The sequence below is a fragment of the Tauraco erythrolophus genome, chromosome 9 (genome assembly GCF_009769465.1).
Source record: "Tauraco erythrolophus isolate bTauEry1 chromosome 9, bTauEry1.pri, whole genome shotgun sequence".
Lineage (NCBI taxonomy): Eukaryota > Metazoa > Chordata > Aves > Musophagiformes > Musophagidae > Tauraco > Tauraco erythrolophus.
In genome coordinates, this window is record NC_141473.1 from 3,077,865 (window position 1) to 3,098,096 (window position 20,232).

At 40.9% G+C, this 20,232-nt stretch overlaps 1 protein-coding gene across 1 annotated transcript in view; it reads right to left on the minus strand.

Annotated features, from left to right (window-relative positions):
• The window catches only part of DOCK1 (dedicator of cytokinesis 1), a 316,175-nt gene that overhangs the window by 32,450 nt on the left and 263,493 nt on the right, over window positions 1–20,232 (minus strand). Inside the window, exons 39-44 of the mRNA XM_086616514.1 lie at window positions 12,362–12,451; window positions 9,645–9,749; window positions 5,859–6,000; window positions 5,583–5,661; window positions 5,226–5,310; window positions 3,543–3,629 (exon numbers count right to left, since the gene is read on the minus strand). Of these exons, the coding sequence (XP_086472640.1) occupies window positions 3,543–3,629; window positions 5,226–5,310; window positions 5,583–5,661; window positions 5,859–6,000; window positions 9,645–9,749; window positions 12,362–12,451 (588 nt within the window). The remainder of the gene's footprint in view (window positions 1–3,542; window positions 3,630–5,225; window positions 5,311–5,582; window positions 5,662–5,858; window positions 6,001–9,644; window positions 9,750–12,361; window positions 12,452–20,232) is intronic.

Sequence of the window (20,232 nt, forward strand, 5' to 3'; positions counted from 1 at the left end):
TCCCTTCCAATCCCTGACATTCTGTGATTCTGTGTGATTCTGTGAGCAGAGTTTTTAACCGGCCACAGAACCGGCTGTCCATCAAACCACCACTATTAGAAACATTTCAGGAACTTGGGAACAAAAGATATTTTAATCAATAATTAACAGAAAAGGTGGTTTCAGGCATTTAAATATTTGGTATCTATACGCTGTGGAAACTGATACAATAATCGATGTCAGTGGAGTCAAACGCATTTCCCTGCTGTAGCACGGATTACATCTCAGCACAACAGCACAATATTTCCAAAGGCTCCAACAGGAATCACACGAGGTTTCTGGAGGATTATGGAGAGCATCTGAGATTACGAGTCAGTGAGTTTTCACAGTACAAAGAAGACCCAGCTTAATGCAACAGTAAGAAGGAAATGATAACTTAATGTGGATTTTCTGATGGAAAATGTAATCCTAAGCAGCTCAAAAATCAAGAAGATATTTTTGCCGCGATTATTTTGGTGTATTTCCAAGGAAATGGGAGTTTAATATATTGAAGAGATGACTTCTAAGGGATCTGCTGTGCGTTTTCCCACAAGGTCACATTTTCTTCATCTGAACATTGATAACTGAAGGAAAAAAATTTCTTTCTCACATAGCCTGGACTTCAGCAAAGAGAGCTCCTCAGATGTCTTCATGGAGTGAATCAGCTCTTATTCTGTGTAAAACTGGCTTTATTTTAATTGACTCATCTCCGACTATTATTTATGACCCCATACTGTGTATTTCAGAATGACAGTCGCTCATATTGGAAAAACAGTATTAAAATATTTAAAATATTGCTAAAATATGTACACTTACTGAATGGGCCAAAAACTACTAACTTGCAGCAATCCAGCGTGTAGACAGTCCTCACTGAAAGACACAGCCTACTTACATTAAAAAAAATGATGTGGTAGGAACAGAAAAGGAAGGTTAATTGAGGCCTGTGAGGAAAATGTAAGTGCGTATCTGATTACACCCCAATTTACATAAATGCTCCATAAACAAAGCAGCACTTCTACCTGGCTATCAGTTGCTTACCACGTTTCTGAGAACCACTTACAATCAAATCTCTTTCCTTGTTACCCTTACACCTGCCATCTGATTGCATCAAGGGGGTTTGAATTAGCATTTTGCAAAGGCTGCCTGGGGAACCCTTCCAGCAGGCAGGGACGGAGCCCACCGCCTCTGCAGGGGCGCTGGGGCACAGCAGGCTCAGACCACCCGACGCCGACTGCCCTCCAGAGCTGAATTTGCTACGAGTGACATTTGCACTGGCAAAGTAAGACCACTCTCAGCGTCTGATTCGCCAAGAACCGTTGCGAGCACCCTACGCTAAATTTAGGATGCTGTCATTTGTATTAATGGGCTTATAACTATGCAATAATCTCTTGATGAACCATTGCTTTTAAAGCTCTTGAATATCTACAGAAATTAGCACTCATTGAGCTGACAGACATCTTTTTTGACTTTTCTGTATCAGCAATCACTGCTTGCTTTCTCATTCTCCTTTCTTTTACTACTCTTATAATCCTCCCTCTAATTTTTTAAAAGCAGATGGAGAATTGCGGTTCCCATCCCACTATTGCAAAGTCTGCTTTGAATCTCATGGACAGCTATTTATTAAAAATATCTATGCTCATAAATTATGAGCCTCGTTCCAAGTAGCTTGCCAACTCTGGACACTACGCAATCTATTCAGGGCAAACAGAAGTGATGTACTCCTGGTAAATTTGCAACACTAAAAAATTAAACATCAAAACAAAACAGAGATTAGTATTTGTACTTTTGAAAACCAAGTGCAATCCAAAATCCAGCTTCTGATTCACTGGCTGGCCTCAGCCAATTTTTCCCCTACAACCACTTGTGTCCAGCTAAAACAAATCAGGCACAGAGTAATGAATGTGTACAACAAATTCTTTGCAGATAATGAACGGACTGAAAAGGTTTAGGTAGAAGTACTCAGAAGGAATTTAAAAAGCAAATAGATTTAAGGAAATTATGCATGTTCCTACGGGTTATGTAACATAATACATCGCATTTATTAAATTACTCAGTTCTCTCTCAGCACTGATTTGATATGATCTCACCTCTTCCTTTCAAGATATTCTAGTGCCATCAATAAAATATGAAAGGTGCAGAGCTACTTTGATTCATCGTGTTTAGTAAAACATCAATAATATCCGTATCCATAACCAAAACTTAGCATTTCAGGGATGTAAACCTAGTGATCAGCCTTCCAGCATTTTAGCCGACGGGAATCTTGAAGAAAGTCAATACCAATTGTAGCAACTATGCCAGAGCTTGGTCAAAAGGGATCCGTTGCCACCATTCCACGTATTAAGTTCCATTCTGGTATCATTTTTCAGCTATGTGACTAATACAATCCTCAGTGACAAAAAGCTTACGGAAAGCACTTGCCAGGATTTACGCACATTTCCACGACAAGCACGGCGTTAAAGGTGCGTGTGTGCAAACTGCCTGCACAAAGCAGCCTGGCAGGCTGTGCTCTTAACTCCTAAGGAAAAGAGACTTTCATCAGGTTTGCCAGCCTTTACAAACAACACTTTTTGCAATCATGAAGATAAACACAATCTTCTCTATCAGGATTATATTGAAAATACAAAATTCATTAAAAATCCAATGCGTTTTATTCAGCTGCCTGTTACTGTCAAACATCACATTCATATTCTGTTACTATAGATACCATAGTAATTTTCTGCATTACTTCTGTTCATCTAAATACAACTGTCCAACAAAACCTCAATGGAGCAATGAAAAAGGTTTTAATTAATCATATGCAAATTGTTCCTTTCCTTTAAAAATAAGCCTCACAAGAGAGATTTAAAAACTGCAGTAACAATGTTTTTATTGCTACTTAAAAATTACAGCTGCGTTAAGAATAATTTAATCTTAAAGGCGTTTAATGGATACGTCTTATCTAAACAGTCTAAATGGCAGAACAGAGAAATGCGTAATTTGGAGCTGCTCGGTGAGGTTGCTAGGGTATATTTTGGCTAACTATAGAGAAGCAACAAAAACAACCTTCAATCACAAATGATAAGTAGAGATGAGATGCAGACACATACAATCCATTTCATTCACGGTGTATTCTGAATAAATTACAATCAAAACACCCACACCCTCTTGTCCGAAATTCGGACTAGTTTCGTTTTGATGTAGCGGGGTTCCCCTCCACCACCTCAGGTCCTTCTTCATTTCAGGCCCATGGATTACATCTCAGCCCATAACTGCTGAAAGCCAGAAATACTCCACAAAAGTACTTCAAGCACTCGATCCAACCTTGCCCTACAGGCCTGGAAGAGTCAACCCCCATGTCCTGCTCTCAGGAGTGGAAAAGCACTACTTGAGTCACCCTCAGACCACAAGTTCCCCTTGTTTTAGGATGCCAGAAATGTCCCATCAATTGCTTGTTCACAGAAGCACAGTTGTACTGAAATATAAACGCTCCCTGTGCAAGAACCCCATTCTTTTATGCAATCTCAATAAAGCCAAATTGATCTTACCATGAAAACTGATTTGACTTCAAACCACCTCAGAATCCCGGGCAATTTGTACGCTGTCACATAGATGGTTCTCTCAATCCACATATTCTGCAAATATAACATGCACATCACATTACCGGATTGATCGCTTTTATCTTAAGCAAAGCCTTAAAACGTTATCATCAGGAAAAGGAACGGCAGTACGACAGACAGCACAAAGCCAGGGGGAAATTCCAAAGGGTGTCTGCCTGGGGAGATGATGGATTTAAATCTGATACGTGATTTAGTAGAGAATAACTGCTCTATTACCGAAGGAGAGCACTAAGGAACAGATCCACTGTTTTTACCGGACTGTCATTTCTCCCAGGAGAGCTTTGAAGCACCATCCTCCACCAAACCACGACATTTTGATATAAGGAAAGCTTCTTCCCCTGGAGGGCACTGGAGCAGAAGGACAGGGTCCCCAGGGAGGCTGTGCTGTCCCCATCCTTAGAAGTTTCAAGACTTGCTGGGGTAAAGCCCTGAATAGCTGGGTCTGACCCCGGAGCTGGGGCAGGGCTTGGACCCGAGGTCCCATCCTGACCTGAATTTGTGATTCTGTGATTTCATCGGAGCTGTAAACTGCAATGGCTTTGTGGTAACATCTCCTCACTGGTTTGAATTTAAGGATATGTGATTCTTCCTTCACCTGCGTGCATTTGGTTCATAACCAAAGTCAAAGACATCTCTTGATCTGATTCTGTTAGAACTGGCATATGTTGGTAGTTCATCTTTTTTATTATGAGGCTTTTTTTAAAACAGAGCTATTTATTCCATCCTCCATTAACAGAAGAAGTCATTTCAAAGTGATTCAGATATACCTCATTTTTTTTTCATCTGTACTCAAAACATACTGTAAACCGTAGCACTCCAGTCTAACATTACGCTTTTAGAAAAGAAGGGTCTCCTACCTCCTTAGCTAAACCCATGCAGATTAGCAAATTAGCAATTTTTGATAGAACAGCCACCAAGAGAAGCCACAGACACTAAAGGAGTCTCTGAATGAATACCTAGTTTTAGCAGTAGGAAACCAAATACTCAGCATTTATTGGCACATTGACTAGAGTAGAGCCAGCTACTACGCAGAAAACCAAGTTCATTGCTCAAGAAATGATGCATTAACTTATTAATTACTACAACTACTTTATCACTAACTGCGCCCACAAGAACCCCTGTGAATAAAACGGTGTCTACCAAAAAAAATCAAGGCAATCAACTTGATGCAACCTGTTGTTAAGTGTCTTGATGAATACAAGCTGTGCTCAAAGGGCGTTTTATTGACCATTAGATGAAATATATGGTTTAGTAGGGGAAGGAAAAAAAAAAGAAAAAGGTATTACTGCAAAAAGATTTTTTAGACTGGAATCTTCATGGCAAGGCAAGTTTTGGCAAGAGACATCTACCTTTTCAGGTATAGCTGTTTTAAACTTCTTTCTCAAAAGAGTTGTTTTTTAGAAACATAAGTACAGCTTTGTCCTTTTTTTTTATTGGTATAAAACAGAACATGATTAATTGGTTTAACTAAATTCCTAAGCAAAATAACCAAATTTAAACCTAGAATTTATTTTTCAACAACCAAAACATAATAAACGGCTCAGATTCTCCAAATGGAGGAGAACAAACAAGCAAACCCCCAAAAGTATTCTATTGCCTTTATTTTCTTACCGCAAATTCGTTGTCCGGGTTTTTCTCTCCTTTTCGAACAGGGCGTGAATACTCAAATCGTTGGACTTCGTTCACCCTGTAGAAACTGAAAAAAGGGAAAAGCACAATCAAAATCAAATACTAGCTGTTTAAGAATTGCTGCCAAACCCTGGGAAAAAAGTTTATGCATAAATATAAAATGCTTATGGGATCACTGTTTTCAAGTAGATTGGACGGAATCCCTGCGAATATTAAGAACGTCCATGAAATGTCCTCACAATTACTATCCTCCTGATTTGTGTACGGATTTGTTATAGATCAAGAACCAGCGTTACAAAGGAGATGGATAAAATTGCAAACCCAACCCAAAAAACTCACCTCAGGATTTGTTCTGACACTGGCCTGTGAAATTTCGACGGTAAATCCAGTTTTGGCTTTACAGTAAAGCACTGGATATCTGAATTCAGGGGTTAAGAACTGAAAAAGGAATTTCCATCACACAGAACAGGCAGCTCAACGAGAACGCGAGGAAAGGACAGAACAAAATTAAAGTGTAACACCCATAAAGGCAGAAGTGCAACAGTCTCCTGCTCGTGTTGGCCGGAAATCCTCGCTCAGTGTGGCTGTGGGAGCTGCTGGGCAACCCAAGGATACACTGGCCGGAGGAGTTTTTGATGTCGTCGCCTGGCGGGGACGTCGTTTTCATTTTTTCTGCGTTTGGAAACTGAGTCAATAACCTGGCTTCGAAGTCTTCGCGGCGCTCATACTCCTTTCCCCGGTAAATGAAGACTTTGTTCTGGAACCAAAAAGAGAGATGAAATCCTAACACCAGTATCCCCAGTAATGAACTGGGATCTCAGAAGCGTTAACTCCAATGTTGTTGAGTGAGAAATTTTACATTCCTCACGCTATGACAGAAATGATAGTTTACAAATATTTGAGAAGCTCACCATGAGCCGGCACCACGCGCTGGCAGTCCAGAAAGCCAACCGTGTCCTTGGCTTAAAACGTGGCCAGCAGGTTGAGGGAGGGGATTCTGCCCCTCTGCTCTGCTCTCGTGAGACCCCACCTGGAATACTGCGTTCAGCTCTGGGGTCCCCAATACAAGAAGGACATGGAGCTGCTGGAGTAGGTCCAGAGGACGCCACGAAGATGATCCGAGGGCTGGAGCACCTCTGCTATGGAGACAGGCTGAGAGAGTTGGGGCTGTTCAGCCTGGAGAAGAGAAGGCTCCGGGGTGATCTTATTGCAGCCTTCCAGTACTTAAAGGGGGCCTACAGGAAAGCTGGAGAGGGACTTTTTACACGGGTGTGTAGTGACAGGACAAGGAGTGATGGATTTAAACTGAAAGAGGGGAGATTTAGATTGGATCTAAGGAAGAAATTCTTCCCTCTGAGGGTGTTGAGGTACTGGACCAGGTTGCCCAGAGAAGCTGTAGATGCCCCATCCCTGGAAGTGTTCAAGGCCAGCTTGGATGGGGCTTTGAGCAACCTGGTGTAGTGGAGGGTGTCCCTGCCCATGGCAGGGGGGTTGGAACTAGATGATCTTTGAGGTCTCTTCCAACCCAACCCATTCAATCATTCTATGATTTAATGCCGATCCAATAAAGCACAATGGACTTCCCTACCCCCAATTCAGAACTGAGATCATTAAGCACCTGCTTACCTTTAGGCCTATGTATAAATCACAATAAATTCAACAGGATCCAACTACATGATTTCAAGGATCTATAAAATAGGTGCCCACTGAAAATGCATTAAGACAAATTATGTCCTCTATCAAATCCAAGATCTCCCTGTTTAATTCCTCTCATTCATCTTCCACAACTAATGGTGGAATGGATGCAAATAAACAGAATTAGGCTTTTTATACACTAACATTTATAAAAAGGCACTGACACGAGCAAGCAAGAGTAGCAGAGAAAAGTATAAACAGAAAATGATGCCAATTTTAGGAGGAAGGTCCAAAGACACTGACTCTTTTAGAAAGACTGATACACCCCAGACTTCACATTAGTCTAACAGCTTTCTGCCACTGTACAGTTGTCTGCACACTGCAAAACTTTTAAATTATTACATATATTGCACTTGTAAGTATTGGTTTCTTCTTTTAGCAGTAAAGAAAATTAAGATATATTTCATACAGTCCATTTATGTACTGAACAAGTACATTAAACTCTACAGAAAAATGTATGAGATGACTTGCATATTTTCAACTGATCAAACATTAAAGTTTTGATACAGATGTAACACTTGTATCTGAATATGCTTCACCTCCTTACTCATCAAAAAATGAACACTTGGTGAAAAAATTATAACAGACTTAGTAAAACCAGGGTTTTATGACTAGGAGCAGAAAACTGGAAGAGTTTACATTTGCCCAGACGGGCTTAGCTCTGCAATGGTGCCTTCTGAAATGCATAGTAGATGAAAGAATACTCTATTTGGGGAAAAAATAAAAGAAAAAAGGGCAGATGCCTAAGAAGTGAATATATAGCTGTAATTCACAGGAAAAATTGCAATAGAAGAAAAAGCTTGCATTGAGGATTTTCTCCATCAGCAAGGCACTTAAGCCAAATTTGCAGTGTTGTTATTGCTCTGGATCACTGGATATTCCCAATGTCCCAGGAAGCTAATGTGCACGCTGCGGAGAGTGACTGTACATGTGACAAAATGTCACGACGACTCAGAGCCACAACCCCTCTGCAAAGTTGTCAGGGACTTTATCGTACATTTGTCATTTGGAAGATTCCTGATAACGCAAGCCTTCCCTATAGGGATATCATAAATTATTAATTCAATCATTTTCTAGAAAAATCAATTTCTAGTCAAATTTCAAAAATCATCTTCTAGTCAATCTGAACAGTGACTTCTTCTTACTGGATATTAAATATTCTTTGCCTGGTAAAACTTCAGAAATTATTAATAAAAAGTTTACAAAAGTCTTATGAAAGCTTTAACTTAACGTACCACAAACATTTTTTGCTGTTTGGAGCTTGATAAAAGCTGTTGCATGTACGTTACTCTGCATGTATTTTAAACACCACAATAATTCTTACCCTTTCTGCCTCGCATATCTTTAGAGTTGGTCTTTAAATACAGAGGAGGGCCAAGAAGATGATTGGAGGGCTGGAGCACCTCTGCTATGGAGACAGGCTGAGAGAGTTGGGGCTGTTCAGCCTGGAGAAGAGAAGGCTCTGGGGAGACCTTCCAGCAGCCTTCCAGTACCTAAAGGGGCTACAAGAAAGCTGGAGAGGGACTTTTGACAGTTGCTCTAAGATAACTCTCCTGCACCATAAATATATACTTTATATGCACTATTAATATACCATGAGAGACCTGCCAACCAGAAGTAACCTGAGAAAACCAGCTTTACCAGCATTCCCTGGATTTATCCAGTGAGCTGGGCTTCAGCATAGGCTTGGGCTTGCTCTTGGTATTTACTATGGTATAATCTGAGAGTTCACATGGAATTACTCAGTTACCACCAGGAACTCATCTCCTAAAGGTTCATCTCCAGGAAGACCAGCCCCTGGCCTGAGACTGTATCTCTGAGTCTCCTGGACTCAGAGAATAATCTGAGAATCATAGTAATAATTTTATTCTTCTGTCTCTTGAACTGCCTTAACCTACTGTAACTCTTCTACAGGGGGTTGGAGAGAGTCTCTTTCAAAACTGAAAATCCTCAGCTCTTAAGACAGACAACGAGCAGCACAGCAGCTAAATAGCTAACGTGTTATTTCCATATCACTGACTGGCAAGTGTCAGAGTCCAGAGAATCACAATAAAGATGCAATTCTGATGCGTTAAATCCCCACCCTTTTTCTGCCACTAGTTCAACTCCGTAACGATCCCGGTGTCAGTGGGAAAAATCTACAACGTTATTTGACTTACGTTACCAGCATCAACCAAACGACACGTGTTATAAAACGACACATGACTTGTGAAAATCAAGGATGAAAGATTGCTTTCAAAGGTATCCCACACACCTCTGATATTCAACTTCATTTTCGTGACTATGCTGGAAAAGAACACTAACATGAAAACATGGTCACGTACAAAAGGCTTCTCTACCATACTCATGTATCTATATCTGTACCTATAGCTACCTGTCAAGCAAAAATGCCACCATTTCAGATGGTGCTGGTTATTACCCTGATTTATGGATTGAGTGGTACATCTTCATTTCTAGTGATACCCTGACAAAGTGTAAAGTATTGGATATGTGTGAAGAAAAAGCTTCTTTACTAAGATTGAACTATTTTATACTGGAAACTGGGAAGAAAAACAACGTTTGTTTTATACACCTAAAACCAACCATGGCCATTAGGTAGATTGTAAATAACACACTGACATACAATAACGTACGTGCTCCACAACGGAGGGAGATTGCCAAAGCAAGAAACCTTGCTCTTGCCTGTGGAAAAAGGTGGACGCTTACCCTTATGAACGTTGGAAATCCCTGGCCGTAGTATCCAACAGCAAAGTAGTCTGGTTTTGGTCTTATCACTTTCACAATGTTTTCATAGAACTGGGCTTGCTTTCTCTGCAAAATAAATAGGAGGAACCTTAATGACCTAAACTTTAAGGAGATGCCCTATACTTAAGATCTATCTCTCTTTTACGTGTATCTCTGCATGTTCCATTTGTGCCTTTTTCTTCACCTTTCTATCAGAGATATGCTCATATCTTGAAATACTAGACTCTGTAGCAATTGTTTTTATGTTCATCTTGTTGAACCTCACTGTTCCATACCCAGACTCCCAATTTTGATGAAGGTGAAGAATTTGCAAGGCAGCCTGAATTCCTGGTTGGACACGGCTGAAGCCGAAACACTGGAATGATAAAGGATGTATCGCTAAAGCCAGCTCATCTCCTTGGTGCTGACTTTTCAGTTTTCAGCTGTTAACATTTCATTACATTTTTTCTACCACTTCTTTTCCACGTTTGCAACTATTTATTTGCATATGGAAAGTAAGCAGTTGAGAGCTGCAGAAAAAATACGACTTTTAGAATAAATACACGCATGTCAGAAGCCATCTGTTTTCAAAGTCAAATCTTTATCTCAAATGATGAGGTAATAACAAATGTGCAGCTTCAGACGATCTGTTCATTAACTTATTTTCAGTCTATTACTTTCTGTAAGAGAATGAATTCTGATTTGAGGGGAGGTTTATTACTGCTCCCCTACGACAGATAACAGTAAATGGCAAGAAGACTACAAAGACCCAGATCTGCCATGTATTTCTCAGTTCACCTGTAGCAAATCTATTTTGTCATCTGGAAATTGTCTTAGCCTCTAATATTTAATATTGCTTGAACTAAAGAGACAATAGGGAGAACAGAAAGAAACAAAAAACTTTTTTAATTTTATTGTGGGGAAAAAAAAGAAGAGCCAGCATGCTAATGCTATTCAGCAGCAGTAATAACAAAAGCTGATGGGGTGTGTGAGACCTGACTCATACAGGAGTGTGAATTTTGATCTTTGCCTTATTAGGGATGAACATCCAATGCACATCGGTACTAGTTTTCATGACATCTCTCTCAATTTCTTCTGCCTGATAAATAAAGTGCAGATAAACTCAGTTGTTTGACCTGAGAATTGGAAGTTTTGTGTTTCCCCTATTAGAAGAGGGAGACACTTTCCATGTGCACATGAACCATACCTGGTTTATAACGCTGTCTGGAATTATGTTGCTTAATGTAAAAAATGACATATTTACTGTGTAAGAAAAACGGTAAGAATGTGTAAGAAAAAATATAAAAATGTGTTAAGAAAAACACCTAACTCAGTATTATCTGCTATCAGCTACAATGTACAAAGTGCACATTCAGACTTCTGCTCCAAAAATGGAGACAGCAGGATAAGCAAAGAGTGGTTGTTTCCATGACAAAGCTGTTCATGTTCCCATGTGCAGGCATAATGGACATGCAAGATTAAAAACGAGAGGCTTGCAGAATAGCTACCCACTGGTGAATAATCACATCTGACACATGAGAATCGTTTCTAGCTGAGGAACAACCTCTACCACATTCCTTTTACACTGAAATGAAGCATATTCTCTATTGAAGGCAGTGCTGCACGGGCAGCAGGCCAAGGAAGACTCTTCTGGCATATCCCAGCACCTGAGGAATGCTCTGTCTATACATCCCTTACCTCCTGCAGCACAAAGCGATGACACACCAGGCTCCAGATCAGCCAGGCAAATGAATGCAATCTGCCTGGCACTAAAAACTGTTAAAATGCCACAGGAGGAGGACATTCAAAAACGAGATACATTCAGCTGTGGAGAGTTGAAGGACAGAACCATGGACAAAACAAAGAAGAACATGTCAGGGAGTGAAGAAACCACAAAATTGAGAGCAATGGTATTTACCTTTATTCTTTCCTCCCCAAGAAAGGAGATTCTGGGGAGATGGGGATGGAGATGCTTCAGGGGAGATGGCTCCCAGCCAATCTCACACCGAGCATCGGTGTCAGCGGAGAAAGAGGGTGCAATGACACCGGACTAACACCCAGCTCAGATGGACTGGGAGAAAGCAGATAATCATCCAAAGAAATTAAGGACTATGTGCTCTGGTGAGTGCAAAGGCAAAACGTATCAAAAATCTGCAAGTCAAGAATTTTCACAACCAAACTGGAATCATTTCCCAACTCCTGTGAAATGGTTGAGAAGTTAGGAGGGACGGTGGAAGCTGCCATTTATCTCTTTGGAGAAGAGCAGGAGGAAAAAAATGGTGCAGGCATAACAAACAGGCAATGTCAGGGCAAAAATAACCGACTCTAGGACATGAATGCTTGGGGATTATTCATACCTAAAAAAAGAAACGTGAATATGGAAAGACACTTGAGAGAGAATGGGGATTTTTTTATGTTCCCATTTATATTTAAATTCCAAATTTCCTTTTATACCCCAAATAAATCAGCTTAACATTAATGAAATATTTCTCTTTCAGCTAAAAAAAAAAAAAAAAAATCAATCTTTTTCAGGCACTCCAGTGGTAGCCAGTTAATCAACATTTGTCCAACAAAACCAAAGCAGGCGTCTATTTCTGCATTTTACTGTCATAAGAGAGATTTTCAATGTAATTTTAAAAGCTTAGAAATTAAATTCTGAAAAAAATTGTTGCAGTGTCTATGTCATTAAAAAAACCTACCAGCAGTTCACTGAGTTGTTCATAATCAAACATTTCATTTTCATACTGTTCTGCAAGTTCTTTACCCAAGGCAATGGCCTCTTCCCACATCTGTTGAAAAAAAAAAAAATCACAAAACAACAACAACAAAAACCTGAATTACATACCTTGGTTAAACAACAACATTGAAATAAAATAAATCTTCATAAACCACACCAAAACGCAGTGTGCCACATGCCTGAAAACACTGTGTGTCTGACGTGCCAAATAGCTGTGGCAGCGTTACCCACACGCCTCTACTTGATGCAAATCAGGTAAAACGATCAAATTGCTTCAGAAATAAAATGATTCTTGCCAGTTCAACTAGACATCCAACAACGTGTAAACACAGCCTGCTCACCAAGAAATCCAGCACCTAGGACTTTGGAGAAACGCTGTTGATTGATTATAATTCATAATCACCTCTCTCCCCCTCTAATATCTGTAATCTATATTAGACAGGACAGGCAATTTGCAGATATTGCTTTGAACAAATATTCATTATATTTCCATTGGTTCTTTTTCCTCTCTTGTTCTTCAACCATGAAATTCAGCAGCCGTCTCAACTGACCCAAAGAAATTTAACAATATCCTTCAGCTCTTCAGAAGGCAACAATCTTAATGAGGAGCAGGAAGAATGTTTTTCAATGGGTATTTTTCTTTTTTTTTTCTACTCTAAACATAAAGAACCACTCAAACCCAAAAAGATGCTTAAATTAGCACACCAGGCTATCTAAGATCAAACTTGATGATCTGCCTCCGCTGCTGCAGTTTGGCTGGCACTGCTGACCTCACTTTATTAAAAGAATAAGATTTGGAATGAGTTATAAATCCATTTGGTTCATATTACCCTTCATCTTAAATTTAAATCCCCTGTGCACACCACCGAATTCTCCTCTCAGCATCAGCCCACATGTTCCTTGCCCCGGTGAAATACTGAGATGGCTGCAGCTGCAAAAAGCAGGATGAAGGAGAGCTGAGGAAAAGGGTGGAACACGTTTCCCCATCGCTCCCTGAAGAGTTTGAGATGAAGCACCACAACTTCCAAAGATGGTGGGAGCTGGATGCTGGGAAGAGGAACTCCTGGGGAACCCTTCACACACACAACTGATTCCTGTATCCATCCTGCACAGGAGCTCCCGGTGCTCCCATCTGCTTTAATGCACCAGGGAATGAGAAATATTTTACCCCCCAAAACCCTCTGAAAACCAAAAGCCCCCCTGAAAACAACACAAATGAAATCCCACCACTCAAAGGCCAAAATCAATGTTGGGTGAATCTGATTTCTTTTTTGATCTGCAAGTTGAAATCACATTTATTAGTATTTCACGAAAACTTGGGAAAAAATAAGACTTTTAGGAAAATCCCTACTTCTAGATGCTGTTTTAAAAACCAGAGCAGAACATTAAAGGGTTCATACAACTGTCAGTACGACCGAGACTGCTGCCAGCAGTGGCCGAGGAGTCAGGCAGGACCCAGCTACCTGTGATTTGCTGGCACAAACACCAGACTGGCACCTAGAATATCTTATTTTTTTTCCCTAAGAAATGGCAATCGGAGCCCAGCCAGGCTGAATACCCAGTAAGCTTCCCCCACAACATGCCAATGCCACCAAAGCAAGATGTGGCTGGGGTCCCACCGGTTCGCTCTCCGTTCCTGCTCCTCCCTGGAAACGAGGAGCCAATTCTCAAGCAGAGGCCACTCATCCCGCAAACCCAAGGATGGACTGAAAGGTTGTCCTGGCAGACTGAGAGGGAAGTGATGGAAAGCAGCAGCCCAAAGAGGCAGGGAGCTGCTGATGGTGAAGGAGATGAGGAGCTGCAAAGGGAAAAATAGTTACGGGAGATTGCAGGGAGAAAGGGCAGAGATTTCTGCTCTCCAAGTAACGGAGCCAAGGAAGAGAAAATACTGGCCAAAAACTGTGCTGGTCTGGCTGAGCGAAGGAAAAGGAGCTTTTGAATCCTAAAGAAAACAAATGGGCAGATGCTTGGGCAAACAGAGACTGAGCAGTGACCTAATTTAAGCCAGAAAGGCAACAGATGCTCACGAGGGGTAGAGCCTGGTACCCACATTAATTTCTCCTTACGGCTCCACGTGATGTTCGACCCCTTCTCTTGCTTTTTCTCATTTCTACAACAAGGTTCATAAAATTATTTATCGAGGGAAGAGCACTGCGATGAGCATGAGTTACCCCATGTTTATAAAGTGCTGTGAAGATGAAAAACACATCGGAACGACTAATTACAATCATCATAACGACGGATCACGTCTGCAGGAAATCACAAGGCAGCTCCTGCACTCTGCATCGCAATTTTTGCAAATGGAAGGATCTTAATGTTTTCATCTGCATTATGTATCTAATCTAGAACGATGATACACGGTATATTTTTATTTCTAAACAAAAATTAACATGAGTTTAATAGCAAAGATATATTTGCAGAAAATGGAGTCCATTTTCGCATAGTAGCCTGAGTTAATTTTGACTCAGAAGAGGAATATATTACCAATTTACAGAAACTGAACTAATATTCAGTTGTTTGGTAACTCAGCAAGTGAAACCTTTCACAATCACTTAACCTTTCTTCGTTTTGACTGCTGTTTTCTTTTTAAATTCAGTCATCCATAACATCTTCTGCACATTTTCCTTTCAAAGCACATGGCGTTACCATAATTTTCCTTGTCCCGGCTCTCTGTTTGTCTGTTCCAGATTTAACCAGTCCCTCTCCAAAACCAAAGCACTTCCACTCTCTTTTCCGTCGTGAAAATATTTATAGATGATCTCAGGCAAACAGCTTTGGAGCTGAACGAGATTGGAAATAAATGGAAGTCTAAATAATTTTAGATTTGCATCGACACCGTAAACAAACTCATTCAGTTCTTCCACTGAATCCCAAATAAGCACAGAGATCGCGACGTGTTTCCAAAGCACGTCTGGCAACTCAAAGCACTGGCTGGCTACTAAGGCTGTATGTCACTTGATGTGAACTAATTGCACCTGATCCTCGAGAAGCAGGGGATTCTGGATTAGTGGTGGGACAGAGGAGGGGAGGAGAGGAGCCAAGGGGGCTGAGACGTTGTGTTGGTATTGCTCAGCATGAGTGCCATGGTGTCACTGCAGCTTTGCAGCCTGCGGGTCACATCACTGCAAGCTCATCCTGGACTATGGCTGATACTGCTGCAATGCTGTGGAGCCCTTCAACACTTCAAGACAGACATGGAGCTGTTGGAGTGGGGCCATGAAGGTGATCCGAGGGCTGGAGCACCTCTGCTATGAAGACAGGCTGAGAGAGTTGGGGTTCTTCAGCCTGGAGAAGAGAAGGCTCTGAGGAGACCTTCCAGCAGCCTTCCAGTACCTAAAGTGGCTACAAGAAAGCTGGAGAGGGGCTTTTCACAAGGGCATGGAGCGACAGGACAAGGGGTGATGGCTTTAAACTGAAAGAGGGGAGATTCAGACCAGATATAAGGCAGAAATGTTTTACAATGAGGGTGGTGAAACACTGGAACAGGTTGCCCAGAGAAGTGGTAGATGCCCCATCCCTGGAAACAGTCAAGCTCAGGTTGGACGAGGCTCTGCGCAACCTGATCTAGTTGAAGATGTCCCTGCTCACCGCAGAGCGGCTGGATTAGATGGCCTTTGGAGGTCCCTTCCAACCCAAACCAAACCATTCCGTGGTTCTGTGATCCTAAAACCAGACCTGCGCTGTCAAAGGCACTGCGTACCCATCAATGCCTACAGGCAGGACAGCACTGCCACCAGTTAAATGAAAACTTTGGCGGAATTAAATCTTGTTTATGATTTCTTTTTCTTCCCTTCCCACCCTTGTCAGTTGAGACTGTCAACACACTGGAGTGGATGCTGTGTTTCCGTTGTGCCTCCCCCAGCCTGATCAAACCCTTTAGATGTTACTGAATATTAAAAATGAATTTTATAAATGTTTAAGATCCTAAAAAATGAATCGTCAAATTAAAAACTATCTAGATTTAGTTTATCTCCAATATACAGGCAGTAACCACACAATCCTAGATTCTTTGTCATAACCATTCCCCTGTCTAAGTGGAGCTGAACAGGAAAAAAACACAGATATTATCAACATTTGTTTCTGGCTTAAATTACTGGAATTAACTTAAAAATTCTTTATCAGCTATTTACAAGTTATACTGCTCATATTTTGTCGCATTATTTTTAATGGAACACTTTCAGGTATAGGTAAGAAATAAAACTACTCTTTTTCTGTCATACTTGCAAAGTGCCTCACCAGGGGAAAAGATTCTTTTAATTTTTGCCAGCCTCTATCTTGGCCCCTCTCCAGTCAAGGGAACCATCTTAGAGAAAAGCACCTACTTTTGCTTGCTACTACCTCTTAAAAACCCCACTCCAACATCTCTATTTTGAAATCCAATCGTCCGGTTCAATCCTCCAAAGGAACAACGAGAACTTGCACTGTAAGACTCAATTTGTAAATGTCAAGTGCCCTGAACTCCAGAGGTCCACAAGTCCATTATCCACCTGAATTTTCCCTGGGCCATTCGTGCAGCTGGACCACAACACCTGCAACACCCCCAAAAACAAACCCGAAGCCGGTAATTTTTCCAACGTCGTAACAGAAGCAGGAACCGTGTGTTTAAAACCCCCTGCACAACCCTCTGAAAAATTTCTCTGTTTACTACGGAGCAAATTTATTCAGGTGAGGACAGCATGGCTGCAGCAAAGGATCCTGATAAATGAAATCTATATTCTTGAAGGTCAATAACTCCCAATCTGCTGCCTCGCAGATTTCCTGCCTTGGAAGGGTTCCCAGGTTTGCCCAGGACATGGCAGGTCTTGTGGAGGAATGAGCCGTACGGGGAGCTACTACGCAGGATTTGTACGATGTACAACTCATTAATGCGAGAAACAATTTATCTGGAGAGTGTACCAGAGAGAGAGGCTGGCGATAGTGGAAGGAAAATGCTTCTTTTGTACTGAAGCCGTAAGAAAAATGGGTACGGTGTAAATTTAGTTGTGTAGACACGAGCTGCAGATTTTATGGGAAAGACTCTTGGGACGCAGACGGAGATCTTTTTAGGGAAAACCTAGCAATTTAATTTCTTTTTGAAGCTGGATCGCTTGTTGCCCAGAAAGAACTGCTGTATCCAATTTAGTTTCGAGGTTCTTTAATAGCAGCAAAGGAGGATCGCAGGACATTCCTTAGGTCCTGCTGAGTTAACAGTTGGTAAAAATGAAATAGTCTAGGATAAGAATATTATCGTGCAATGTTCTGATGTATGAGGGACATTCCAAGCTGTTTCAATTTCAGTGTTAATTAACTATCACATAAGCATAATATTTTAAATAAAATGTTAAAACACAGTATTTCTCTATTGCTGGTATTGCATTCTAGACGTGTCAGATACAGCCATGGTTGGATATCCTTTAAAACAACTTGCTCTATTCATTTGGAACACGGTCAAACACCGTATCTTTGCTCTCTGAAGACTGTCTCTGTCCTTCACAGCTCTCAGGATGGGCTGATGGTCTGACACGGGAGACGAGCTGGACATGAGCCCCACGCTGATTTTTGGCAGACAAGTGAATTTCACCACTATCTTGTCAGATGGAAGAAAAACCCATTCGATGCCATCTCATGAGCCGGAAAAAAAGATATTTTAAGACAAAGAGTGGCATTTACTGGGTAATTTCAAATATTTTGAGTTTTGTCGCACCAGTAAAACAGTAAAAGCCTTTTTTTCCGGGAGGGTGGCGAAGGAGGGAGGAGCAGAAATAAATGAGCAGTGTTCATACATTTACTTTTTGCTCCCCAAGACCAACACTTCCAATTTACGAAGGAGCAGCAGAAAACATTTACTGATTTATAGACTGCGGCATCCACTGGCAAACTTGAGACGCGTTGCGGTTTGTACGTTTTACTGCGCAGGAATAAGAATGCTGCTGCTTCCTTCGCAGCTCCAGAGACCACACAAACCTGTTTAAAAATGATATCTTACCTTTATCAAGGACATCGAGGATTTCTTGGCTTCAGTAGTTGATTAGTTGACTAACATCAACTGCTCCACATGGGCGAAATTTCACCCCTTTCCCTCGTCACTGTATTTCCGTCACTATTTTTCCTTCTCGTCCTGAGATACTCTAACCTACCAATTTTCAGTAAAGTCCCTGGATTAAGGGCTTTGTTGGAAATTAAAACGCTTCAGCAAAACACAGAAAGAGCAAACACTTCAGAGCAGCCCAAAGGACAGGTCGGACTGCCGTGATAAGCGTGAGGATAAGGTTTTTAAGGGCAAAAGCCAAGAGAGATGGAGATGAGGCTGGAAAGAGCAACGCCGTGAAGAATAATTATCTAGGAGATATACGAAGGAAACCTGGAAGCAACAACATTACATTTTGGAAACAAGGAGCTCAGAAGAGTAATGATAAGTATCACTCATCAGAAATCAAATCCATAAAGTAGAAAAACAAAAAGATGCCGAAGTTGTACCTGAAAATGCTGATTTACTAAAGGTGAAAGGTGTACTTCATCTTTACGGAAGATTGGTTTAAGGACCAAAAATCAAATATAAGTAAAAAAGCAAGCTTTCTAAGAACAATCTATTAAAAACAAGAAATCAAAATGAGGCATCTTAAATCAATCTCAAACTACAAATAACAGGGATATTCACGGTGAAGGTTATTATTTTGTTCTCAGCCAAAACGAGACACCCACACTCCTGCTTGCAGCACAAGCCCACACTCCGTATTATTAAATTACAAATTTCTCAGAAGTGAAAGGTCCGCTCCATTCCAGTCTGTGTGGAGGATTATACCTTCCTCTAAATTCATTTCACCATGAATGCTAATATTTAGGGAATAAGCCGCATGGTTGGTCTTCACTTCAAAAGTGCACTGTGCGTTCCTCTTGGGAAATTAACTCCACTAAGAGAAAGGGATCATGATTTTTGAGAGGCTGAACTACACCATCCTTTAAAAAAAAAAAAAAAACACCCAATGTTTTAAAAGTAAGTGCCACCTTTTAGGAACTCCCTCTCCTCCATCATTTCTTCTACATCATGTTTCTAACCACGTCGACGTCCCCTCTCAAGTCCACCCCTTCCCATCAGTGGGGTTGGAGTGGAAGACGCACAGTCTCACAATAACTTTAAAACAAAACTCCTGAGCTTCTGTAAAAGCTTGGAAGTAGCTCGACAGCTGTCTAGGGTAAAATTACCTTCTTTTGCTCTCTCTTGTTAACTTTATGGGAAGAGAAGGCAAAGTAGTGGGATCAAGCCCGAGTGAATTGCCAGGTAGAGACACAGCTGGGCAATTACGATAAAAGACAGACAAACTGGTTAGTGTAGATGTACAGTCTTCTAAAAATGCACAGTAAATATTATTTCCAATGTTTTCCTGACGATGGAATGGCACAGCTTAAGTAGCTGCTCGACTACATGTGCAAACTGCACAGGTAAATGTAAGCAGTTGATTTAACCTAATGTCAGAACATCCCAAATGAGAGGATTAACTTAATTCTGCTGCGGAAACCTCCACTTTGAGCTTCCTGACATTTGAAAATTCGTGTAAGATGCTCATATTCTCAGTGTATATTGAATTCTGGTTTTTTTTTCCTTTTCATTGAACAATATGAAAATTTATCACCAACTGGAGCAACTGGAAAATATCTGTAACTAGGAAAGAGTGCTTTGAAAAGGAATAATCTCCTCACACACAAAATAAAAAAAAAAAAAAAAATCACTTAAGTGCTATGATTTGAGTTGTGCAAAGGAAGAGGAAGAAGCAATCAGAGTGGTCCCTTCGGTATCATTGCTCACCAAAAAATTTAAGAATAGTGAAGATTCAGTTGTTTTAATCTAACCATGAG